Source organism: Pipistrellus kuhlii, unplaced genomic scaffold (genome assembly GCF_014108245.1).
Source record: "Pipistrellus kuhlii isolate mPipKuh1 unplaced genomic scaffold, mPipKuh1.p scaffold_m20_p_13, whole genome shotgun sequence".
Taxonomy (NCBI): Eukaryota; Metazoa; Chordata; class Mammalia; order Chiroptera; family Vespertilionidae; genus Pipistrellus; species Pipistrellus kuhlii.
Window position 1 is genome coordinate 26,095,438 of NW_023425438.1, and position 27,555 is coordinate 26,122,992.

A 27,555-nucleotide genomic window follows, 5' to 3' on the forward strand; every position below is an offset into this window, starting at 1 on the left:
GGATGCAAGAGAAAATTGGCTGCACATCTTTTTGTGGCATGATTTTAATGGTCTTTTTGTTTCTTCATCTCCTAGATTATTAATTTAAAAAAATTAAATGGTTGTTTTTGCTCTGACAGCTATAACTAATTTCCCCCAGACATAAAAATTATATTGGTTACATTAAAAAAACAAAAACAAAAAACAACCTCCAAAGTTTGGGTGATCCTCTGAAAGACTATTTGTTTTCATTTAAAACTATGATAGATCAAAGGGAAGCAGTTACATTTTAAACAAATAAGACATAAATTTTTTTTCCCCACAGAATTTGGAGGGAGGGTAATTTGCTTTAGTTTATTGTCATTCTGGAGGCCAATAATAAGAACACCACCATTTTCTTCATCTGTGAGCATCAAATATAAAATTGAAAAATTTTAGGTATGTTAGTAAAATTTTAGGGTTTACATTTTATTCAGAAATTAAAACTTCTTCAGTAAAATAACTTTTCTTCATTTTGCTCCACATCTTGAGGAATTCCTGAATTCAGGAATGTTATTATATTTACTGAGTGTTATGGAATGAATGTTTGTGTCCTCTCGAAATTCTTAGGTTGAAATCCTAACTTCCAATGTAATGATATTAGGAGGAGAGGTATTTGGAGGTCATTAGGTCATGAGGGTGAAAGCTTCATTAATGGAATTAGTGTTCTTATAAAAAGAATCCAAGAGAGCTCTCCCTCTCTCTTTCTACCATGATAGGTTATGAGTCTTCAACCTAGAAGAGGCATTCCACCAGAACCTGAACATGCAGGCACCCAACTCTTGAGCTGCCAACCTCCAGACTATGAGAAATAAATGCTGATTTTTTACCAGCCACCCAGTCTATAATTTGTCCTAGCAACTCGAACTAAGCTACTGTATTTGTGTCTTCAGGTCAACTCCAATGTGATTTAGAAAGAATTTGTTTTCTTATCTCCTCCCTGTAGATTTCTCAATATAATAATTTTCTAGGGAATACCTTATTTATTTTGGGATTTTTTGCTTACTGGTTTTTTTTTATATTCATAATCAAAAGTTTCTGACAAAATAAAAATATCCTACAATAATAATTTATTACTATGTAATAAATAACCATGTTAAGACTGATCATGAAAATAAACACAAATGTGGTAGAGTCTCATTTTCTAAAGAAATATATCTTTATTGACTTTTTCCATTTTCTTACAAAGGAGTTATAAAAAACCTCATTCATTCTATTCAATGTTATGATGGCTGCATCCTTATGAGACTGTCAGTGGAGCTTAAGCACCACAGAAGATGATCTTTGCTTGGTCCCACTTTTACAAAAAAAAAAAGAATCCAAGTTTCACCAGATAAAGTATGCTTAGCTCTCCTGCAAAAGACCACTTTAGTGGATTAATGTCTAATTTACATACAGTAATAAAGACAAACTTTGAATCTTTACAGATTAAATGCCCACTTTATACCATGGTGTAATTGTTTGAATTATTGGTGAGTGTACAGTATATAAATGTAGATGTACTAGATATATCTATAAATAAAATAGTGCTTTAAGGTAACAATATTCTTTGGCTGATTTAAATGCCCCAAGTGAACTCTTTTATAATAAAAGACTAAAATGAAAATGGCCCCACAATTATTGTCAATCTTAACACTGAGCTTGTGCGGTAGGTTCCTATACTGCTGACTGTCAGCATCTCCAGGTCCACGATGTATTCTCTTGGTCCTGATAGCGACTTCACCAGTACAAGCATTGCACTTACAGGACTTGTTTGCTAAAAGAAAAGAAAAAAGAGGAAGGGAGAAAATAATTTTTCTTGACTTGAAGTTTTTTATCCTTTTGGGAGTATACCTCCTAGAAGAATTAGGGGAAGCATTTTAATGGTGGGATAAAAGTCATTCCTTAGTCTTTTCTTGGTTCCAACCCTTCTTGCCTTATCCTTTGTCCACACAGTCATCAATTCCAAGGAAGGAACCTGCTTTTTTCTATGTTTTCTATTTGCCCTCTATGTTAGTATTCTCTTCACTTTTATTTAGTATTTCAGTCTTTATAGAGACTGGAGTTCAGGTGAGAATCCAATAATTTTTGAAAAAGATAAATATCACATGTGGGACATAATTATCTACATAACTTGATGAGCAAGAATAGATCAAGAGACAAATGGCAGGGAAGGGAGTAGGTTAGAGAGCAACCAAAGGGCTTATATACATGCCTATTAGCATAACCAATGGACACAGATACTGGGACATTCGGGGCATGCCCAGGATGGAAATGGCTGGAGGGGTGGGGTGGGGCGGTTCAATCGGGGGGGGGGAGGGGGGAAAGGGAGACATATGTAAAACTTTAGACAATAAATAACACAATTGATGTCAGAGAGGAAGGAAGAGGGAGAGATAAAACATCAATGATGAGAGAGAATCATTGATTGGCTGCCTCCTGCACACTCAACACAGGGGCTTGAGCCCGCAACCTGGACATGTGCCCCTAATGGGAATTGAACCATGACTTCCTGGTTGATAGGTCAAAGCTCAACCACTGAGCCACGCCTGCTGGGTGATAATCTGATGATTTTTGAACTGGTGAAGAAGTTGTCATCTTTCATTTCTCAAAATTTACATTCCAGTAGATGAAGAGACATGTAAATAGTAATTTCAATAGAATGTGGCAAATGCTAATTTTTATGCAGAAATGCAAGGCATGTATGAAGAGGGACCCTCAAGAACCAAGAGAAGACTTTTGAATGACTGAGAGCCACCCAGAATAAATGGAAGTTTTGAAAAGGAATATATTCAGAAGAAGATGCAATTTCATTTTTGATAAAGTATGTGATAGTGCTGAAGAGTAGAGGGAGATGAAGCTGGAGGGGCAGGTAAATAAATGTGTGAATCTGAACACCAAGAGGAGGGCAGGGTTAGAGACAGTGGATTAAGATTTAGCAGTCACTTCACTGAGTGTATTGAACCAAGGGAGATAATATATCTGTCATAAAACTGGCTCTGACAGAGGCCAACATTTAAGGAGTGGGCAGAGAAGAAGCATTGAAGAAAGCTGTGAAGAAATAGATGATGGAGTGGAAAACAAATGAGTGGCCAGCAGTGTCTAATTGAGAAGGAGAGGCTGAGGGTGACTGGAAGTGAAAAATGTAGCCCTGGAGTTAGCAGTATGAATGTTGGTGTTGGCTTTTTTCCAGAGAAATTTTATCAAGGTAGTGGGAATAGACAATAGAGATGTGAGGATAGGAAGTGAGAAAGCGGAGACTATAATTGCAGACTGAGCTTTAAGAACCGGGTCAGGAATGGGGGAAAGAGAGAGGCAGCTGAAAATGATGGATATAATGATTTAAAGAGTGTGGGGACATTTGAAATCAAGAGCCGAAAAGAAGAAATAAAAGAAAATATTAGGGTTGTTGAGGACCCGTCTGAAGTTAAAAACTTATGGTATTACCAATCTGTGCTGACAAGCTGGGTATAAATAAAAATAGATGTGGATTATGGAACTGATCCAGTTTGCTTGTCAGGAAGCTGAGGTGTTGGTGACAGAGTACTTCAAGGGTCCACCAAATAGTTGATAGACTGAAAGAAATTGGAGGCTGAGGAATCAGGGGACTAGCATCACTTTGGGTATGAAGAGAAGATAGAGTGGGAATGAGGGCATGAGAGAGGAGCCAGCCATTAAGTGTGTCATTGGAGACTACGATTCTGATATGAAAATGTTCTGAATGGTAAACTAAGTCCAGTGTGTGACCATGGGGTTGGTGGCAGAATGGCATGAAGCCAAACATCATGGGGGATGAGATGGCTAAGATATTGGATGATAATATTAGTTTCCAAGTCAAGTTACAGAAAGGAAACTCTTCATAATCTAGCCTCTCCTTATCCCAGGTTCTCTTCTTTTCTGAGTGATTTCACCCATTCTTTACACACTCTCCACAAGTTATTGAATCCGTAGCCATGTGTTCAATTATCATGTATTTGTCAGTGACTTGAATGTTTGTACTTTGAATTCTAAGCTCACATATCCAACACTCTATTCATCTATACTTGGATGCCTCATGAGGGCCAGGACTCCATATGTCTAAACTGAACTCCTCACCTTCCTCTCTACACTGGCTCCTTCTTCTCTATGTTAATAAATGGCATCACCATATACTGTTACAACAGAAACTTGGAGGTTATCCTTGCTGCTGCCTTCTCTTCCATCTCCCAATAGCAAATGGGTTAACAAGTCATGTAGTTCTTCCTACATCTTCATAAGTCTATTTTATTTTATTTTATTTTAGTTGACTCACTGCTACAAACCTAGTTTCCCATCTCTCGAACTACTTACTGGTTTCTCCATTTCCATTCTTGCTTTACTACAATCTAGGTTCTACAGTATAGCCACAACCTTTAAACACGAAAACTTGATAGTAATGCCTTTTCTTAAAACCCTTAAAATGATCTGTAAAGCATTGTGTGGTTTAGGCCTTGTTCATCTATCTCTCCAGGATCCTCTCAAGCCACTCTGTCTATAGTGCTTAGAATTCCAGACCAACTGGTTTCCTTTTCATTTCTTCCATTTGCTGGTCTCTAATTTCTAGTCTTCATTTTAAATCAACTTCTGCTGGGAGGATCACAGACCACTCCTGTCTTGGATAGGGGTTGACTTGTTATGCTTTTATCAGCAACTTGCAATGCTTAGTTGTAATACTCAGCAAACTTGTTTGATATCTTGACTATAAGCTCCACTGGAGCAGGAATTGGCTTAGTTTTATTCACTGTTGTGTCTCTGGACCTAACATGGTGTTTGCCCCTTGTAGGTAACAGTATATCTTGAAAGTATTGATTGAATTAAACTCACTTAAAATATTTAAAAAATTTAAAAATATTTAAAGCATTCTATGTGCTTTGTATAGAAGAGTGGACAGCTAAAGTCTTGCTCTCATTATACTCACAGTCTAGTGGGTAACATAGACAAATGTTGATAGGGCAAAAAATAAAGCTCAGAAAAGGAGGATAGATTTATTGGGTAGGATGAGAGGAGGATGGTATCCTACCTCCAATTCACGTAGTACTTCTTTACAATATGTCCCCTTTTCTAAGGAAGAAGGTTTTCTCAATATTCCCCTCAAAGGAATATAAATAAAATCTTGTTTATTACAGTCTCTTTCAAGATTCAGGTCCAGTCTTGTGACTATCAAGAAACATTATTTGACTATTCCAGCCCATATTAATTCTTTGATGTATTGGACCACAGATTTAAATTCACACTTTCCTCTTTTTCTTTTTTTCTTTTTTTTCTAGATGTTAACTTTTACAAAATGTTTAAAGCTCTTTGAAATAAGGAATGATGTATTACATGCACCTAGCATGGAGCTGAGCAAAAAGTAGATGCTTAATTAAGGTCTGCTAATTGAGTATTATGCATTAAATGCACTCCTCATAAGTGGAATTTCAGTGGAGAGACTTTGATCCAAATAGTTTTTTAATTATATGATAAGAAATAGTCTTGAAATGTCTTTTTATTTTCAATAGTTTTTTGTTTCAAATAATTTAATACTATTTAACTCTAGGATTATAAAAATTGATGTTGTTTTAGATCATTCATGAGAAAAATGGATTTTACTTGGAAAAAACACTAAGTATATTTGAAAACATCATGTCGATAAATGCACTGATATGAATCATAAAACTTTTAAAGGACCATGTTTATTGCAAGGAGAAAAACATGCTGAAACTTTACTTCACTGTTTGTTGATTCTGCTAGGAAATTTTATTTTCTTAAATTATAGCTGAAGAGTTCAAAATGGGAAATTATTTTTAAAGAAGATTTTTAGATGAACCTATTTTATTGCCATGAGTTACAAATAATGTAATTTGTTTGGGCTAGAATTATTAAATTGGTATTATCTGGACTGTATGAAATTCATTTAGAGTAAACTTACATTATCTACTCTATCTCAAATTTAAAACATCAAATGTTACAGAAATTTATTCTTAGTTGTGAGAAAATTGAATAGTAATAGATTGTATTTTGGGTTTGTTTTTTCTCTTCAGAAGTTGGTCATGAGAAATTAATCATTTCTAATTCACTGGCAAAGAAACAGAATCACATAATTCTGGAACTGGAAGGAAATTTAATATAGCAAAGAACAGCATAAATGTGTAAACATTAAAAATCTGTAAACTTTACCACAAGGATGAATTTCCCAATTTACTTTTCATATTCTCGGACTGAAATATTGACTTTAAAATCTGATTAAAAATGAAGAGTGCCCAAAGGAGTTTTGAGAAAATTGTAATTGGATGAATAACATCCTTAGTGTGAAACAGTTACCGTAACCCTGTAAACTGCTTGGTGGGATGCCATCATTTTCACATGCAGTGGTGAATCTTATTTAAAGTATGGCAGACTTTTAACCTAAAATGACCTTACTGAGAGTTTGCAGGGGAGGGTGGAGAGGAGTTGGAAGGCTGAAGTCAGGGAGATCTACTTGGAATCTGTTGGAGGGATTGAGGAGGTGCTAAGAGCAAGTTCAAAGGAAGAGAGGCAGGGGAGTGGGGAAGCAAAAATATCCCAGAAGACATTGCAAAAAGAAATGGAAAAACTCAGAGAAAGATTTCAAACAGGCAACGGAAAAAAAAGGGAAAACACAAATTGTCTGCCTGGAGGTTTGCAACAATGGTACAATTATTGCGCTAGCTGATTTGGCTCAGTGGGTAGAGCATTGGCCTGTGGACTGAAGGGTCCCGGGTTTGATTCTCTTTCATCATTGACATTTCTATCTCTAGCTCTCCCTCTTCTTCCTCTCTGAAAGAAAAATATATATATATTTAAAAAAAGAGAGAGGTACAATTATTGACACATATGTTGCAGGTTGTTGGAATTACTTCTTTGAGGTTCCAGGTTTTAGTTTTATAAAAATGTAAATACTCCTGTAACAATAAAAAATTCCTCATTTTTGAAAAGCCTTCCAGGAATTATTTTTTTCTACGTACAATTAAATATCACTAATTTTTGGTATCTTTTTGAAGCATGTGTGTGTGTATGAGTGTGTATGTAGGCTTGTGTTTTGGTGGTCACACACAACTCTATTTGAGTCTACAACTTGTTATTTGAATGAGTTTAAAGAAGCTACTTAATCTCTTTGAGTCTCACTTTTCTGTAAAACAATGGAGGTACATATTTAATATCTAACGATGTTAACAAGAGAATTGAATGAATTAATGCACACAGGAAGGCCTTAGACAATATCTGCACATAAAGACACTTTAAATGGCAGCTTTCTTCCATGTGAATACTACCAAACAACAACAACAACAAACCTGAAACTTTCTCAATAGCAAAGGCTGCCCTCAGGATACTTACTCTTAGGTAGAACTCTCCATTTTCATTTCCAGATTTAATCTGAAAAGTATTGATAGTGTTGGCATAGATAGTTGTGGCCTGTATCTGGAAGATGTCTGATGGCACAGACCTATCAGACCGGATGCTCATATATTTGTAGACTATGGACTGGGGTAGTTCTCGGCATACTGCATTTGATACTGGGCAAACACATCGGCTGCAAAGGCAAACAAACATATTCAACATTTTGGCTTGGTAAGACCAGAAAATTTTTACTTTCTGAAGTTTTTATTTTTCTTACTTCTCTGATGTTAGAACATATGGATCTTGACAAGGATTTCGTGGGTAACAACGGAAGCCACCATGATAATTCCAACACATTTCATCTTCCCGACATTCGTTTGTGGTCTCACACTCATTTATATCTGTAGAGACATAGGGTCAAAGAGTTTAGTGATCTAAGTAAATTGTATAAGTGGTAGGTTCAGGTTTGTAAGGAAGGGTTTGAATAGTGTTTAATTTGTTTTTAGTTTTTATTTATTTATTTTTTGTTTAATTTGTTTTTAGATAAGAGATTGCATTTATTTCAGTTTATTGCATTTAATTCAGCAGTTCACTGTCTCAGAAGCTTTGGAGAAAGGTAGAGGCTAGAGATGTGGTTGCAGTAAGCAATAGCATGCTGGTGGATAGTTGGTTCTCTGGGAGTGGATTATACTCTCCAGAGAAAGCAAAGCACAAGAATGGAGCTATGAAGTGTTCCACCTTGTAGAGCATAGCTAAATAAAGACAGAAGAGGAATTAAGGAAGGGGCTGTCAGTAGTGAGAGGCAACGCTGGAAAAGGCAGGTGGGGAGAGAGTCCTGGGAAGGAGGGTTGTGGACAGGCCACACTGCACAAAGACTGGTTTTAGATTTAGGAAGTAGGGGCTCCCAGATAATAATATCTGGGAGAACAGTTTCACTACAGAACTATTATATTAACGACAACAACAATTATATTAATATCTACATTCCTATTAATGCCTATTGCCCTTTGCATTTGAATAGTGATTCAGATTCTATCCAATATAAGCCTTTTTCTGAATCATTCTTCACCCACAATTCTTCACCCACATTTGTTAATTTACTCATCCCACAAGTAATTTATTGAATCCTTGCTGCAAGCCAGACATAGGCTAATTGATGGGATATGATCTCTTTCTCCTCTCTGAATTTTCATCCCTCATGTTTTTCTTTTTGGACCTTTATTACTTTCTGCTTTGCATTATTGAAATATGCATATTTGTCTTCATCCTTCTACTAGCTTGTAAACTCACCAAGGTCAAGGGCTATCAAATGCATCTTTATATCTCTTCATCACCTAGAATTAATGCACTGGGGGCACCTGAATTTTTAAGAAATATTACATTGAACTAAGTCACTCCTCACACAAATCGCATGGAGATAGGTGAGAAAGGTATTATCTCTACTTGACATGGAGGAAAGACAAATAAGGGTTAAGTAGCTGATCCAAGCTCATACAGTTAGTGAAAGGCAACTTTCCACTGCAAGGTAATTTCAAGCTTGTCTATGTTTACGTATATTCTCTCTGTGTCTATTTTTCTGTCTTCCTCTCTCACTCTTATATTTTTTACTCCCCACTGCCAACCCATTTGTATTTTTGCAAGACCATGGAAATGAGGAAAGTTATCTCACCCTCAAAATAAGCCTTGTGGAGGAATGTAAGAATTCTAGCTCTTTCAGTTTTACTTTAGTATGTGGATGAGATGGGGAAGAGATGGTTTTGGTGAGGGAAACCAATTGCTTTGTATTTTAAAATCTCTCTTACACACACACACACACACACACACACACACACACACACACACACACATTTTGGCTTAGCCAAAGATTCTGAAGCTGTATATCTTCAAGACACAACATCATTCATCTAGCTCTGGCTGAGTAACTCAGTTCATTAGAGTGTCTTCCTAATACGCCAAGGTTGCAGGTTCAATCTCTGGTCACAGTAAATATAAGAAGCAACCAATGAATGCATAAGTAAGTGGAACAACAAATCAATGTTTCTCTTTCTCTCTTTAAAATCAATCAATAAAAAATTTTTAAAAGGATATAACATTCATGAAGCCCTTATTTAAAGTTTCAGTGCAAAAAAAATAGTTTCAGTGCATTTTCCCCTTTAATCATAACAGATATTAATGTTTTCAAATATACAGACTAGACAGGTAAGATTCTGCTGTACATTAATTTGCTTCTGTCTTTTGCTGACTATCAAATCCATTTATGATGAGAAACACATAGACATTTGTTTGAAGGACTCCAGGGAAAAGTTAAGATGTCCCAGTGGCAAACATTTTTCAGCATGCAATATTCATGTTAAAAATCTCAATTAGGGTTCGGAAAGTAAAACCATTGGAATGCAGTGTTTTTCCACAATTAACATTACAGTCTTTAGTAACTGAGGTATAAAGATGTTCATTGTGTAGTGAATGACATTCTAATTGTGCTCATATTTGGTGGTTGGGAAGTAGTTGAATGATCATATGCATACTAAAAAATTCCAGGTCAATAGATGTTCCTCTGAGTTAGTATTCTTTTCTATAAAATAATGATATAGACTGAGAATCCCCTGTGTCTCCTTTCCTTAATCTTTTCCTTTCTTAACAAGATTTGATTACTGTGTGCTCTCTCTCTATTTTGATTAAAAAGGACTCCATAGAGAAGATTTGCTACTGGTCATTTACATTGTTAGGTAACTTTCATAAAAATTTGTTGAATTATTTAGTGTTTATACTTTACAAGTAATTTTTATTCTGTTTCATCCCTCAACTTCTTTTCCAAATAAGAAAGCTGAGACTCAGAGAAGTTTGATAATTTGTTCAAGATTTTATCAATAGAATGTAGTACAGCTAGGACTCAAACAGATTTATGTCTTCAAGTTCAGTCATTTTTTTCATTCTCTCATTGCTTTATGTGAATGTGTTTGTACTAGATTTTCCAGGATTATCTACATTTTTTGTTTCATCTGAGCAGTATTTTCCTGTCAAGCTACATGCATCATTGATGGTAGGAGAAGAGGTGCATATTTTCAGATCTTCTGGAGACACTCTGACTGCAATCATAACATATAGAGAGCTGCTTCTTCCACTTATGTGTATGTGTGAAGATCACCTGAATGTTTATTTTAAATCTAGGCCCAAGAACATTAATTATTTTTGAACTGATAGTTTTGTTTTTTTTTTGCCAAAGAATTCAAACACATTTTAACATATACGTGAGGCTGATTTTTTTCAGTAGCTAAACTGCTTCTCAATTTATTATCTTGGTATTTTAGAGAATCTAGACTGGTGTAAGGTATCCCTAACACACATATTAGGTTTGTGTTCTGGACTAAAATTCATGATGATATATTTTAATAAATCCTTTCTGGTGAGTGCTTAGAAGACACATCATATAGATTATGTAGGCTACATAGAAGGAATAGCAGTATTTTGTTAAAATTATTTATATTTTAAGAAAGAAAAACAATTACTCTAAATTTCAAGGAAAGTAGGTATTTATAGTAAACTAGAGGCCCAGTGCATGAAATTCATCACAGCACATGGGGGTTGTCCTTCAGCCTGGCCTGTACCCTCTCCAATCTGTGACCCCTTGGGGGATGTCTGGCTGCAGGGATTGGGCAGTTGGACATCCCTCTCATAATCTAGGATTTCTGGCTCCTAACCACTCCCTGGCCAGTCTGATCACCACCTAACTGTTCCCCTTATGGTCTGATGTCCCCCAACTGCCCTCCCCTGCTGGCCTGGTCACCCCCTAACTATGCTCCCCTGCTGGTCTGATTGCCCCCCAACTGCCCTCCCCCACGCCAGCCTGATCGAGCCCCTAACTGCTTGCTCCCCCTCACTGGCCTGATCTCACCCCTAACTGCTTGCTCCCCTGCCAGTCTGATCACCCCTAACTGCTTGGTCCCCTACCAGCCTGATCACCCCTAACAGCCGCTGCCTTGGCCCCCTGCCACCGTGGTTTTGTCTGGAAGAAGTCGGATGTCTGGAAGATGGCTGGTCAGCCCGGTCTAATTAGCATATTAACCTTTTATTAGTATAGATAACCTCTTTTTTTTTTTTTTTTTTCGAATACTCTCTTTAGGAGATGTGCATATCTCATAATGAACAGGGGTCGGGGATAGTTCAAATTGTATATGCAGGGTGGAAAAAAATGAAAAGTCTATGATAGAGAATCCTATGTTACCACCTGCTCTTCCTGGTTAAACTGATCATAGCAGATACAAAAACAAACTTACCCTGACATGTTCTACTTCTCACCACTTGGTATCCCTGAGGGCACATACACGAGAATTTCCCAGGTTCATTGACACACTGATACTGACACAGGTAACTTGAGGTTCTGCATTCATCAATGTCTGTTGAATCAGAGAAGAGAAAGGACACAGAATTGAAAAACTATTTTGATAAATTTTTTTTAGATGTAATAGAGTAAAACCAATGCAAACTCTGAAACAAAAATACAATATTTGGAAGAAGCTCAAGGGCAAATTATAACAATATCAGCTCATTTCCTCTAGAACAGTGACTTTCAGCATTTTCATCTCATGGCACACATAAATGAATCACTAAATGAACCAGCACACCAAAAATATATATTATATTTTTTACTGATCTGATAAAAAATAGGTATAACTTTGATTCATTCATATTTGATAGCTATTGTTATGTTGGCTTTTGTCATTTTTAAATTTGATAATTTAAGGGAAAAGAGGTCTTACTCTTCACTAAATAGTCAAATATTGCACGTTTTAAAACTTCTTATGGCACATCAGTGTGCTATGGCACATCATTTAAAATCATTGCTCTGGAACAGGGGCCGGCAAACCACTGCTCATGAGCCACATGCAGCTGTTTGGCCCCTTGAATGTGACTCTTCCACAAAATATCACGTGTGGGCGCGCATGTACAGTGCAATTGAAACTTCGTGGCCCATGCACAGAAGTTGGTCTTCGGCCTGGACGAATCTATTTTTTTAAAAATATATTTTATTGATTTTGTACAGAGAGGAAGGGAGAGATAGTTAGAAACATCGATGAGAGAGAGTCATCGATCAGCTGCCTCTTGCACACCCCCTACTGGGGATATGCCCGCAACCAAGGTACATGCCCTTGACCGAAATCGAACCCGGGACCCTTCAGTCCCCAAGCCGACGCTCTATCCATTGAGCCAAACCGGTCCCGGCACGAATCTATTTTGAAGTGATTTTAACACAGAGCCACACTCAAGGGGCCGTGGCTCACGAGCTGCAGTTTGCCCACTGCTCTAGAACTTCATTAGAACAAAGAGTTTGTCTTACCATTAATTTTACTCAAACTTGATGACAGTTTGTCAAATCCTGGACTTAACCATAAGAATTAAGCAGAATGAATGATCTGGCTTATGATTGCTGCTTTTCATGTCTGCAGACCCACCCATTATGCAAATTCACAATTACATTCTCAGAAATTGGGTGGCTTTGCTCCCACATTCATCTGAGCTTTGAACTTCAAGTGCTAGCTTCAATAGGGTCTGGACTTCAGGGAATGAATGCTTTGCATTTCTCAATGGTGATGCCCTTATTGTTTACTTAGAATGGTAGAGGCAGGTGTCCAGATTCTGGCCCTTTTGGTTTTGAGCACAGCAGCATGATGCGAGGCTCTCTTTACCCAAGTAAAGCAGGGAAGGTCCACAAAGAAGTCAGGGACATCAACTGCGGATGGCATTCCCTCAGGATGTCTTATGCCTTTTAAATTATACACTGTAACATGCATGTGCAATGGACTCTGAAGGTCATCCCTTTCGTTAATTTCCACATAAATGTACTTATGTGGAAAGTGACTTAAGATATGTGCCCAAGTTGCACACTGACAGGAATAAGACTTGGGGCCAGGTCTCTAATGCTTCTAATAGGCAATCAGCATTTTTCTAACTTAAATGTGTACAGTCATCCAGAATTAGATGCAGAATTTGACTCAGTGGATCTGGGTTGGGGCCTGAGATTCTGCATTTCTCACAAATTCCCAGGAGGTGCTGATGCTGTTTGCTGTTGGATCACACTTTGAGAAGCACACCCTTATAATTATTAGACACCCCCCTTTGCATTTAATATTTCAGTCATCTTTTCTTCTCCTTTTTCTTAATAACGTATTAAAAAGTCAATGTGGCAATTGAATTAACTGGATTTAGAATAGAATTTTCATGGATAAAAATTTGTTTTCATAAAAAGGTACATCTCTCTCTATAAAAGCCCAAGTGACTGTCAAACCATTCGACTGGTAGCTATGATGTGCACTGACCACCAGGGGGTAGATGCATAGGCATGAAAATATGGAACATATGAATCTCAGAGGGAAAGAGGGAGGGGGAGAGTAGGAAGAGATTAACCAAAGATCTTATATGCATACTAGAGGCCCAGTGCAGGGGGTAGGGGGCCAAAACTGGCAGTCTGACATCCCCCAAGGGGCCCCGGGTTGTGAGAGGGCATAAGCCAGGCCACGGGACCCCACTGGTACACGAGTCTGTGCACTGGGCCTCTAGCAATCAAATAAAAGAACAGCAATCAAGAGTCTTATTAAAAATTATTTGGAAAATATTTTACCTTCACAGTTGAGCCTGTCACTACTTAGCTCATATCCTTGATTACACTGACAGATGAATGAACCAAGAATGTTGTAGCATTGCTGAGCACATTGATTGCTGGCATCACATTCATTTATATCTGAAAGGAAAAGTTATATGAATTTATATATCTGTGTCTTTAAACATATCCTTGATTTTTGGTACCCATGTCATTTGATGATAAGTGAATAATTCCCTCGGTGGATTCTTTGCCCTGCAGAAGCTCATTGGAGAACATCCATTCAGGCTTCATATTTGTTGGAACAACTTTGAACATCTGTTGTATACTTCTTTTAGAAATACCAGAAATTTTTTTTTCTGGGAATGACAGTTATTTTGGGGTTTGATGAATCTTTCCAAAAGAATTTAAGGATTCTAATAAACATACATTCCAGTATCTATTTTCTTTTATTGTTGTTCAAATGCAAAATGCCAAGTCTATAAATAATTGATATACTAGTAAGACACTCATACTGATATGGTCTCTCAGCATGCTGTAGTGAAGATTTATCTGTGCTATTTATTACTTTTTAAATGGGTTCTGTTAAATTCCATTACAATTATAACATAAGCCTTTGAGACTCATACAGAGTTTTGCAATACTCTAAGGCACTGAAAATATTGTAAAAAGGGCATTTTTTCCGGCACTAGATTCTTTCCATGTCATGTCAATCTTAAAATTGTGTGCCGTGACATTGCATTCTGAAAGGGAAGAAGAAGCATGTAAAATCAAATGCACTTTCACTGAAAAGTTTATGTACTTGAACTTGCAGTAACCCCATTGGCACCTTTAGCTTTTATATCACACATTGTTGACTTATTGGTGTGTGCATATCAATGGATCTGTATTTTCTTTTTATACCCCCACGGTGGAGAACTAAAACCAAGTTTAACAAAGTTTTCCATTCACATCTTGATGTATTTTAAGAAGCAGATTGGTTACTGTCTTTTCAGCTTTATTCACGGAAGTTGATGGAAACCAGTTGACTCAAGAACATAGAAAACTGCAATGTGGCATTTTTTTTTTTTTAAGTCAAAAGTTAGTCAGGATGGGGGTTCTCAAAAGGCTTACCCACGCAGGTATAGTTGTTGGCTGCCAGCTGAAACCCAGGACTGCACTGGCAATAAAATGATCCTGGCGTGTTCACACATCTTTGGTGGCAATATGGAGGCATAGCGCATTCATCTATATCTAGGTTACCGGAGACACACACACAGAAAGAAAATTATATTATTGATTATCCACAGCTGTTTGTTCTCAACTTCTCAGGAAAAATTACCTAGAAAAACTATTTAGAGAAGATATTTTAAGAGTAGTAATTATTATTAGTATCATTATTATTAATTAGGGTAAATATACTTTGGTCTGCAATCTGCAGTTAAATGAGATGTTCAGAACAAAGACTTCATAAACCTGGCTGGGTGGTTTGAGATATAAAAGAGAGCAAAGTAATTAAGACTATTTCATATATATATATATATATATATATATATATATATATATATTTGATTCTCACACAAACATCATAAGATACACATAGTAAGCATTACTATCCACATTTTACAAAAGAAAAACCAAGATACTGAATCTTTAAATGACTTCACCAAAGCCACCAACTAAACAGCAGTTTATCCCTTCTTTCTCTTCGTTTTATGTGCATCACTTGAGTCTTCAATAGTTCTTTTTCACTTTTTTTCATTAGAAATAAACAATAAGCTTTTAAATCTTCAAACATATATATATATATATATATATGAACAATAAAAGAACTATTGAAGACTCAAGTGATGCACATAAAACGAAGAGAAAGAAGGAATAAACTGCTGTTTAGTTGGTGGCTTTGGTGAAGTCATTTAAAGATTCAGTATCTTGGTTTTTCTTTTGTAAAATGTGGATAGTAATGCTTACTATGTGTATCTTATGATGTTTGTGTGAGAATCAAATGAAAGAACATGGTGGAAGGAATAGGATGCTAAACAAAAGTGCCCTTCTGACACATTGATGAAGCGTTCCAACCCGTGTCCTTCTCATATAAATATTTCTAACTATAAAGTACTCAATTGAGAACTTGCAGAGTAGGATTAGCATCTTAGAAGCATAATAAAATTTCACTGATTCATGACTCTACACCTTGTGACAACTCCAACATGGCATGTGTAATTTAAATTAACAATTATGCATGCTCAATTTAAGACTGTGTAGTGATACTATCTTATTGTAAGAAAAAAGCAAAACCAAAACATTATGCTGAGCTCTTCTGGTACTTTAATAACAAATAGTGTAGAAGGCATTATGCTCAAGTGGCCTCAGAGTAATCTGAGTTTGAGTCTTCTGGCAATTACTAGCTTGGTGTTAATCTCTTGGTGCTCCCTTTTCCTCCTCTGTAAGAAATAGTACAACTGTTGGAAGGATTACATGACATAATGTAGGCAAATTTCCTTACACAAAGCGGGTATAAACAAGTGGAGCTATTGTTGATAAGTTGCAAAATCTATTTAATTTAGCTTGAGTATTAAAACAAATGATAATGATATACACCTGGTTTCCCCACATCATTTATTTAGGTATCTCAAATGTCACCTCAGGAAGACCATCTATGAACATCCATATAAAATAGCTTCTTCTGCATTATCTATTCCCCTATACAGCTTTGTATTTCTTTGTAGCTGTTGACATGCCTTGACATTGCATTATGTTGTTTATTTGTTTTTTGTCTATTCACTGCTATATACTTAATACCTGGGTCTGGCAATAGTAGGTACTCAGTAAACATTAGTTGAATGATTGGAAACATCATACCAACTAAGAGCAATTTTATCATAATTCTTCCTAGTACCCAGTATTATACCCAGGTGCTAGTCTCAATAGCTAATTTGTATAAATGGTACTTTCTAATAGCTCCACAAAGGCTGTGATTCTGTACAATCTGTTCACCATAATGTACTAGCACCTAGGACAGTTCCTGGCACACAGTCAGCCCTCAATAAATATTTGATGAATAAATGATGTGTGTCTTAAAATCAGTAAACACTCGTCAAACCATTGTTATTTGCTAGCATTGTGTTTAATACTGCAGGTTTATAATGATGATCAATATACATATGTTCTATTCCTATTTGCTATGGAAGGTGATCATGAAAACAGATTACTACATAAATAAAATAATAAATAGAAAGTTGCATAATGGACAGAAGGAACTCTGTGCTACTCAAAGTGTGGCCTGCTGACCATTGCTGGTCCATGCACTATTTGGACCAGACTGGAACCAATAAGTATAGAAAATTAGAGTAGTTATTTAGGAATAGCAATTTGATGTTATCACATTATTATTGTAGTTTGTAGAAAAATTAATCTGCAACAGATAGAATTTTTACAAAATGGATCCATCAAAATACTAAGAGTAGAGAGGAGGGAGTGACTATATTGGGGTGGATCATGGACATCTTCCCAGAGGAAATTACCCTGAGTTGGGGTTTGAGAGTTAAATAGGAGTTTGCCAAAAGTGCATGTTCCTGGTGCTGAAAGAGCTTATGAAAAGGCACTAAAGTGTGACTCTATGTGATGTATTGTATCGTGGGGAATTATAAGTAGTAGGGTAAAGTTGGACAGTTTTTTGTTTGTTTTGATGGGAGAGGGTGTTCAGAGCTAGGCAAGTACAGGTTAAGGAAGACCTTATATGCTCTGTTGAGGAATGTAGAATTGGTTCTATGGGTGGGAGAAATGCCACCTGATTAGATTGAATTTAAGAATGTCTCCTCCTATCATCTCATAAAGAGCTATAACCATATGTTCCTTTCTCTTTGGTTCTTCCCACAATCGTTTGGGTTAGTTCTTTTTCTTTACTTTTTATGCTTTTGTTTATTTTCCTGACTAAAACACTGGGCAAAACTTTGGTGTCTATGAAGTTTTTCACACAATCTTCTCCTAAATCACAGCTTCAGTCACTGCAAACCCTGGGCCTTCCTTGGAGGCTGGGCAGTAACCCCAGCATCTAGGAACAGCCCGTGGCAGGCAGAACTCCACTGGGGCCCATGAGGAGCTCAGTGTTGACATCTTGACATCAACAGCTCACATTTTTTTTTTTTTTTTTTGAGAAAATGGATGCTGGTTGTCTGACCCCACATCCCAATCCTCTGTTTCGAAGAGAAAATAAGGACTCTTCACTTTTCTGGTAAGAGATGGTATGTAAATCAATGGACAGAGGGGGTCAATTAATAAGCTTCATGCCTCATAAACAAGCCCAGAACACTTTAGTTTATCTCTTATTTGCTAGTTGGCCTCCCCACACTGTGTTCTTACAGTCATTCAAAAAGGATGCCGAGGGCATCTCTGTGGAGGGCACTCTTTGGGGACTAAGAAGACAGTAATAACACAAACCAGACCTGGGCCCTGCCTGGAGGGAGCTCAAGTAGAACTCTCAAGTAGAGGTACATGCTGCACTTGGCTTTGCATTCCTAGCACTGCACCTGCAGCATAAAGAATGCTTAGTGTGTTAACTCACTGTATAATGATAGCACACAGCTATTCAGTCCAAGACCAGGCACTGTTCTCAGCATCCCCATACATGGGCTTCTGAAACAGGGGCTAGTATTATCTCTGTAGTACACAGTGAGAAAGTGAGATAGAGAATGTCAGTAACTCACCCAAGTCCTCAATGTGAGTTAAGAGTGATGATGGGGCTTGAACCTCACCATCTGCCTTATAAGCTATAAAACCGGTGAACAAAGCCTGTATCATCAGTGTTTAAGTGCTATGATCCCCAAATAGATAATTTAAAATTATTTGCTCAGTTGCTTTTATGGTCTCATTCATATTCCAAATTTCTGCTTTTGCTTAGTCTAACACGCAACCAACACTTTGATTGCCAGAATATGCTAAACTTGTAAGGCTAGTTTGTTCTTGTGAATGTGGAAAATGGATTGGCATTCAATGAAAGGATAAGCAGTTGCTGGCTATCATTCTCCAAATAAATACAAGTGCTTTGTTTTGAATGCCTGAGGTTTAACAATTAAGATGCTGCTCAAGATAGGGTGTTGCTTACTGCACTATTGTACTTACCCACACACTGCTCTCCTCGCTTCTGATAGCCTGGAGGGCACTGACAGGCGAAGGAGCCACGTAAATTGATGCAGACTTGGTCGGTTCTACAGTTGTGTGTCCCTGCAGTGCACTCATCTATATCTGTTAAAGACACGCAACATAGTAAGGGCTTGAGTAGGTGGCGACAATGTTAATATTTTCTCCACAATATTATAATACTTTTCCTAAATAAACTGAGTTTTTACTTTATTCTTAAAATATTACTCTGTTAAAATGGTAAATTATTTGTAGTGTTCAGAAAATAATGTGGGCCCTGGCCAGGTAGCTCACTTGCTTGGAGAGTTGTCCGGTACTCCAGAATGTGACGTATTTCAATTCCTGGTCAGGGCGCATACCAAAGTTGCAGGTTCAATTCCTGGGGAGCCTATGGGAGGCAACTGATTTCTCTCTTACATTAATGTTTTTCTCTCTCCCTTCCTCTCTCTAGACTCAATAGAATAAAAAAAATATAATTTCATAGATGCCAATGTGTAACATTTTGAAATGGTAACATTTTGCTCTGCTTGCCTTAGCTCACTTTATTTTGTTAAGAAATGAAACAGCCCTAGCTGTTGGCTCAGTGGATAGAGCTTTGGCTGAAGGGTCCCAGTTCGATTCTGGTGAAGGGCACATGCCCAGGTTGTGGGCTCGATCTCCAGTGGGGGGCGTGCAGGAGGCAGCCAGCCAATGATTCTCTCTCATCATTGATGTTTCTATCTCTCTCTCCTTCTTCCTCTCTGAAGTCAATAAAATTATATTTAAAAAAAGAAAAGAAACATATCAGATATATCTAAAGCCTTACTTCATTCTCATACCTTTACCCACCCACCTACCACTGTCCTGGGGTAGGCATGAATCCTTCCCTGAGATGTTTTTAAACTTTTAGTATACAGTTATGCACCCATTAGAATATATACTATTGTTTTGTCTTTTAAAATGTAAATAAATTGTATGATACTGTTTTTCCACCCAACATATTGTATTGAAATAATTTCTATCGACAAGTCTCTATTGCCAAATAACAGGGTATAAATCAAACTTTAATATTATGCATTCCCTGTTGCTGTTTGTGTGTGTGTGTGTGTGTGTGTGTGTGTGTGTGTGTGTGTTTTCAAACTTTAGAAAGAAAGGATTTAATTTGGTCATATTTCTTTAGGACAGATTGGCGGGTATAGTGTAAAATACTTATTTTCCCCAAATATTTCAGTTCTGGAACAATATAGTAAAAGTGACTTAAGCAATAGGTAGGTTATAGTTTTAGAAAAGTAAAAAATGCTCAGTCATAATATAATGAACATGTTTACAGTAAATTTCTGTGGGATCAAAATGTGATGTGAATCTGTGTGTGTACATAATATAAATGTGATTTTAGCATCCTTTAACAACTTAAAACTCTAAGTATCATTACTAAAAAATACAGCCTTGTAACTCCCTAATGACAAATTTAGTATAAAAACTGCAACAAGCTTAGGGGGGGTCTTAGAATGTCACTGTGGTAGACCCAGGGTGGTGCTTTGGACTAAGAATCAATAATAAAAAAATGAGCCATCGTTAGAATTTATTCTTCAATTCCTGCCCTTCCCTTTAAGAAGCTAAGAATGTTACATTCATCTTTCTAATATTTCCAAGGAGATTTACTGCACTTAGAGTATCCAGTGTAATAATGTAGGAAGTTCTGGTTATAAGAGGGTGGGTTGTTCTCAGATATGGGCTTAAATTAGCTGGGTGTGGAAATGATGATATGAGAGATTCCAAAAGAATGAGGGAGGGGAGATGAAAAATACTCGAGAGATATATGGCTGTTATTGGATAATGATCTACTAAAGCATCTACTTACATAGTTCTTTGAACCTGGTTTTTAAGTTTTGGTGAATTTATTTTTGTTACTGTTTTTTATTTTTATTTTGAAATTTATTATATTTATTTTTAAATCACTGATTACAACTCTATCCTTTTTGGGTACTATGCAAAAGTGCAGCAATCTTGCTTTGAAATTATCTGTTCTTTTTTTGTGTATTTTTTTATTTTCCCATATGCACGTGCTGAAAACATTTCTACTGAGGTTTCTTCAGAACTTTATGACTTGCTAATGCAGAGATGACAACAGAATTCCTATTGTTTTATGTCAAGAACATTTGACAGCATTTGCAGTGATAACAGCCCTAAGAGATACTGCAATGTGATATTCAGTTGTGGCAGATTTCCTCAGTACATGCTGGCAGAAGATCAAGGACTGGCTGGCTGCAGCATTTTCTAAAAGAGGCCTCACCAGTGACCAAGTCTTCTCTCTGAAAACTGTCTCCACCCTGCTATACTTCTGATGTCCTACAATTTCTTTCCTACTCTCTTGTTCAGTTTTGTCTCTTTAATAAATAGGGTAACATTTATAGTGGAATAAATATATCATTAAGTAAATTTTAAACATAAGAATTGTGCTCCATGGACCTATTTCTCTTTAAGAACAGGTCCTTTTAGCTCTGAGAAGTATCTATATTATAAATGGCCAGTGGTTGTATCGCCAAAATGACCAAATGACCTGTCACCAGGAGATGCATTGATGGGTCTTGTAGCCTGGTGGGGGGGTCTGGGTCCCACTAGTGTGGCAAGGGTCTGGGTTCTGCTGGCATGGTGGGTCTGGATCTTACACGATTTCTTGCGCTGGGCCTCTAGTTATTTAATAAAAAATTGGGTGCATTAAAGTAATTTAATAAAAACAAGTAAAATATCACTGCCTCCACTCCATTCTTTTCCTTTTTCTATCACACAAACAAAATGGCAATAGGACTCATCTCACTTAGAATTGACTACTAATATTTTTAATACATGTTTACATGGATTCACTTTTAATTCTTTCAGAGGAGAAACCTTCTGAAATTTGATAAAATGCAGCTGTGTGAAATTCCCTTTGTGACATTATTCCCAAAGAGTTGAATGCGTGCTTTATCATACACCTTGAGTTGCATCTGTTAGTATATGATCTAACTACATTTTCATTTATGGCTTCTCTGACTCAAATTTAGGCTATTTATCCTCTCCTTTGTTCTTAGCAGGTTATCTAATGGAGAGAGAGAGAGAGAAAGAGTGAGAGAGAGAGAGAGAGAGAGAGAGAGACTGGATTTCTTTGAATTATCCTCAATTGCACTGCCAATTTATTTGCTTATTTAAATAAAACAATTTTATTATTTTGAAAATAGTACTTGGAGATATTGTTATGATATTCACAAATCATATAATCCATTTTAGAATATTATATAAGAAAATACAAAGTCATATAAGAATTGCTATACATTGTTAAACTCTTTTATGCTTCTCTTTTCTTCCTGTCTGCATTTCTATTTGTCTTAGATGTCAGAAAGTTTAATGTATAAGAAAATTACTAAAATAGACATCTTTGTCAGAAACCTAAAGCAAAATATCTATCCTTGTTCAGATGTACCAGAAGATATGCCTTCCCCAGATGCGATTATGAAAGCCCTCTACGGTGAGGATATCTGTAGTGGCAAAAGCAATATTGTATTCAAAAGGAAAAGTACTCAGGTCAGCCATGATTTTCCTGATAACTGAAGAAGTATTCTGGGGAGACGCTTTGTTTATAAGCTATAATTTATCCTTGACAGTTAAGTTCACTAAGTTCTTAGGCCATCAGTTAACACATTCCCTGGACCCAGGCTCTTTGAGGATAGGGTCTATGTGTTTCCATCTCTCTGTATTTCTAGTGCCTAGTGGAATGCATGAAATATGGTGGGTTTTCAATAAATATTTGTTTAAAAATGGATGAATGAATCATAATTACTGAAAACTAAGGTCTAGAGTTTACATAAAGTAGGACCAGTATTTTATCTCATGGAACTAAACATTTACAAGATAGGTTACCGGGCAAGTTGTGAGAAAAACACAACAGTCATAAACTGTCATTGTGATGGAAACGCAGCGGAGTGCAGTGATGACAGCGCGGTGCGGGCCACATTGCAAGGCCTGGCGGGACGGATTTGGCCCGCGGGCCTTGTGTTTGACACATGTGCTTTAAACAATAAAGAATCTAAAAAAAGAGAAAAAAATGGTAGTTCAAGTCATGAGCAAAATCCAGGACCTTAAAGGTGGGATTAAAGTTTGGATTGAACACCACAATGAGCAGCTCATGTAGACAGAGCCTAATGCAAACATTACCAAAGAACAAAATAATAGTGTGCTTCCTAAAATATCACAACACATTAATCAACTCACATTTCATCCTCCTAATGCATTAAGAATAGCTAATGGGAATATTTGGTGATTCCCTCATTTTTCAAAAATGCGCCCATGTTCTCCCTCTAGTGATTTATAGCACTGCAGGTCCTTCTCTTGCTGACTTTGGCACCATCATTGCTTTAAATAATAGCCTGATCTTTGCTCAGTTTACACTGCTAGCCTCTTTACCTTACTGACCTCAGTCTATGCAACTGCATATTTCGTTTTCTCTCAAAGTTAATGGAGGTAACTATGTCCATGTCATTGTGGTGTCCACGAAGTCCCTGCTTAGGCCCTCATTCTCTATGTTTTTGGCTCTTTTCCTTTACTCTGATTCATATTTCCCAAACCCCTGACTCATGCTGCTTTCTCTCTTATGTAACATTTTAATTTCTGCAATGTTCTTTCCACAATTTGATAACTTACCACGACATGAAGTCACTTAGTGTGTTTCATGGGAAAAACTGTTCTCTATCTTAAGTGCTGTAGATTACCAATTAGACTTCTAATTTTTGCTGCTGTTAGGCTTAAGAAAGAATCAGAACTACTTTGGAATAAACTACCATCACCCAGTGATGAGAATGCACAAAAATAGGAGGAAGGGGATGGAAATTATTTTGACTCTGCCACTGCTTATATGACCCATGGCCATGGTAGCAATATCAATTCTTTTTCTTTCTGCTTTTCCACCTGTAAAAGACTTGGTCTATCCATAATGATAGTTCACAGATTTTTTTTAAACTTTCAGAATATTCAAAATATACATATTTTTTATCCAGGCTGTAAACCTGAGAGTAAAATAACTGTATCTTTACTAGTTCTGTGTGGGGCGCTATGCATGATTTGGAAATATTTATTTGTTGGCACTGTCCCTTGAACTTCTGTGGTTAAAGAAAAGGTAATGGTTACATTCGAGTTGCTGCTAATTCTTGACCTGTGTTGATTTAAAACTTTGTTATATTTTCCACAATCATGCTGATTTAATCTCATAATAGAAGTAAAGTAGGGGGAAAAGGTCAAGCATTCATGTTTGCTGTAAGGCGGAGTTACTTTACTCCTGGCTCTTTCCTTTTCTTTCTATTTTCTTCTCTTTTTTCTTTACATTTTTAAGTGATTTAGATAGATACCTATCTGCTCAGAGTGATTGGTCTTAATCCTTTCAAGTGACAGGTCAATAAATTAGTTCCCAGGAGGGTACTCTTTCTACATACTTTATGAAACCTTTAAGTAAAAGGGAACTTATTGGGTAAAGATCTTATAGTTTTTGGAAGTATTCATCCTATTTTTCAATACAGTCCTTAAAGGTAGGAACTATCTCAATAGGAACTGAGGGCATTGCTGTTTTACTGCTGCCTCATTCATTAATGGCTATTGATAACAAAAACCTGAGAATATTATGTTGATTGAAATATGATTAAGAAGATGTCTAGCTGAAACTGGTTTGGCTCAGTGGATAGAGCGTCGGCCTGTGGACTGAAAGGTCCCAGGTTCGATTCTGGTCAAGGGCATGTACCTTGGTTGTGGGCACATCCCCAGTAGGGGGTGTGCAAAAGGCAGCTCAGAGATGTCTCTCTCTCACTGATGTTTCTAACTCTCTATCCCTCTACTTTCCTCTCTGTAAAAAATCAATAAAAATATATTTTAAAAAATATGTCTAATATTTTATACAAATTTGTTAAAATTCTAAAATTAAATGGTGTAAAAATTGATAAATGCTTAGCAATATCTAAACACCTACTATTTGATTAGGAAATCAGATCTACAGACTTCTGACTTAATCCTAATAAGAGCCCTGGGGAATAAGTGGTTACATCATTCACAATTTATGGGTGAGGCAGGGGGATGTCAGTGAAATGTAGATTGGTGAGGTAACCTGCCCAAGGTCACACAGAGCAGGAATTCAAACCCAAAGTTTCCATTTTGCCTCTGTATTTTAGATCTCCAGAAAAACTCATTTCTAAGAGTTTTGAATAGAAGTTTTATTGTAGTTATACATATTTACTTTTTCTTAGAATTAAAGAGAGGGTTGTTAATCTGTAGTACATTGGTTCCTCCCTTGCATCTTTCTTCTATGTTAGAATAACATTCATAGCTCTCCAAGTCTTCTGTTTCCCTCCCCACTCTTTAGCCAATTATCAACAATTTTTGTCAAAGACTTTTTATTTCCCTTGCTGCTTCTTTCATAGTACTGGAATCAGATTTATCTGGGCCAAATGCCCAGTTCTAGTTAGCTTTTCACCCTTCTGAAATTATCAACCAGAATTCACCCAAGCTAAGCAGTTCTAGTGGAGAAAATAAATACTGATATTAAGTAACAAAAGAAGACTGTCTTCATCCATAGCCAGCAGTAGATTTATAGTTCTAGATTCTTATCTGTTCTGGCAAAAAAAAGATTGTTAATGATTTGGTGTGCTTTAAATGATAAACAAAAATATCACCAAAATCAACAAATATCAGCCTCCCTGATAGTTCATGTTTTTGTTTTAGAAAGTGAGTCAAGTGTCCTTGGCATTGCACTGTGTTCTATCAAGACCTTGAAATATGCTGTTCTCATATGGAAAAATGCTACATGTACTTGCAGTTGCTTTTTCCAACAATGATGATGGATTTGCACTACAAATCAACCCTTTCCTACCTAGTATCCTCTATAGCTGGTAGGGTTCATGTTCAGAATGATTGAGGGTAGATGTAGGGTTTGTAAGTGTGGAGGAGAAAACAAACTGATGCATATAATTAACTCATACTCATCTGTATTCTACATCACACAAACCAAATGAACCAATCAATCACAAGCAAAACAGGAGAATGATCAAGGAAACAAAGACCTTAATTCTCATTCTTCAGGTCTTTTTGCACACTACAAAATGAAGCTCATTGCTTTCAGAATCTTAAAGAAAAGACATTTTCTATGAATAAATAATTGTTAATTGTCAGTAATGTTCTCTGGCATCTCTGTAAATGTCAGACCCAGCTAACCTTCCTTTTTTATTCTTAAACTTAATTATCCATTAAACAAATGTTTGGGAAAAGATGATCCTAAATTTTGAGGTTAAACTGTATTTTGAAACAAGTAGCACCGTCAGTCTTTGTTCCAGGGTGGTTGAGCACCAGGAATTAAAAACCTCAGTGTGAAAGTTTGAGCCCATCTCATACAAGCATGAACCTGGCCTTTGGAGGAATTAGGACCCCAACTTATTATGGGATGCCTAGGTACTGACATTTTAATTGCCTTTTCCTGGCACTCTGCCACTTCACATTGACCCTCCCATCCTTTCCCATTCCCAGCTCCATCTCAAATCCCTGAAAAGTGATGAACTGAATGGAAACTGACTACATTCAACTGAGTCCACCATGCCCGCCTGAGTGCTGTGATTTGATTCCTGGCCTCCTTCCCCAAGTCCTTACAGCCAGATTAGTCAGTCTCTCTAGCCCAAAGTACACACATTTCTGGCTTACTCCTTCAGGCAAATCATCACTTGAGGTCACATAAGACCCTGGCTATGGCAGTGCCAATTACAACAAGCATGGCTTGGTGACCTCCTAAATGTATGAGACCAATTACATTACAGTTTGTTGTTCATTGAACAATAAACAGTTTTTGTGCTAACTAAATTGAGGCATACTACTAACTTTGCTGAGTGTAACTTGGCAATAATTCTCTAAATCATTAACTGCCTAAGCTTTGAAATACAGTATATCTTTGTGCCTCTTACCCTTAGAGCATGTTACTTTTTGTGTGTGTATTTTTCTTCCCATTTCATTACTTCTTACCTATGATGTTTTTGTACAACGTTTTCTCATATGTCTCAGGGCTCTTATGCTTTTCTGAATTTCAAATGGAGCAGGGAGGTGGAATGAAGGGGGAGGAAGGTGACTCAACAAATTTCCACCTTTCTCTTTTTGATTTAAAATTTTAGCATGATGAAAAGCAATGAGAGCATAAATATGTAGGTAAATTGAAATGAATACTGAATACATAAAACAATAATAGTAAGGTCTCTGGGAATTTATCAAATGTATAGAATGGAAATACAGAGAATAACTGCATATTAATTGGCAGGAGGATAAATGGAGTTTAAGTAGTTTAAGGTCCTTATATCTCTAGTGCCAAAACTACTAATTTACTTTAGATGTTGATAAGTTAAGGATGCAAGTGAAAGTAATCTCCAGGGAAAACACTAAAGAAATAGTTTAAAAAAAAAAGTATGACACTACAAAGCTAATACAAGGGAAAATATAATAATGCAAAATATTCCATCATT

The 27,555-nt window shown here is 36.7% G+C and overlaps 1 protein-coding gene across 3 annotated transcripts in view; it reads right to left on the reverse strand.

Moving 5' to 3' along the window:
* Positions 1–299: 299 nt before the first annotated feature.
* Positions 300–27,555, reverse strand: part of EFEMP1 (EGF containing fibulin extracellular matrix protein 1) — a 60,315-nt gene continuing 33,059 nt past the window's right edge. For all 3 annotated transcript variants that reach the window (XM_036435370.2, XM_045580757.1, XM_036435369.2), the window contains 7 exons: positions 19,046–19,168; positions 15,059–15,178; positions 13,967–14,086; positions 11,625–11,744; positions 7,628–7,751; positions 7,348–7,543; positions 300–1,774 (listed from right to left, as the gene is read on the reverse strand). In XM_036435370.2, the coding sequence (XP_036291263.1) occupies positions 1,613–1,774; positions 7,348–7,543; positions 7,628–7,751; positions 11,625–11,744; positions 13,967–14,086; positions 15,059–15,178; positions 19,046–19,168 (965 nt within the window). In that variant the 3' untranslated portion in view covers positions 300–1,612. The remainder of the gene's footprint in view (positions 1,775–7,347; positions 7,544–7,627; positions 7,752–11,624; positions 11,745–13,966; positions 14,087–15,058; positions 15,179–19,045; positions 19,169–27,555) is intronic.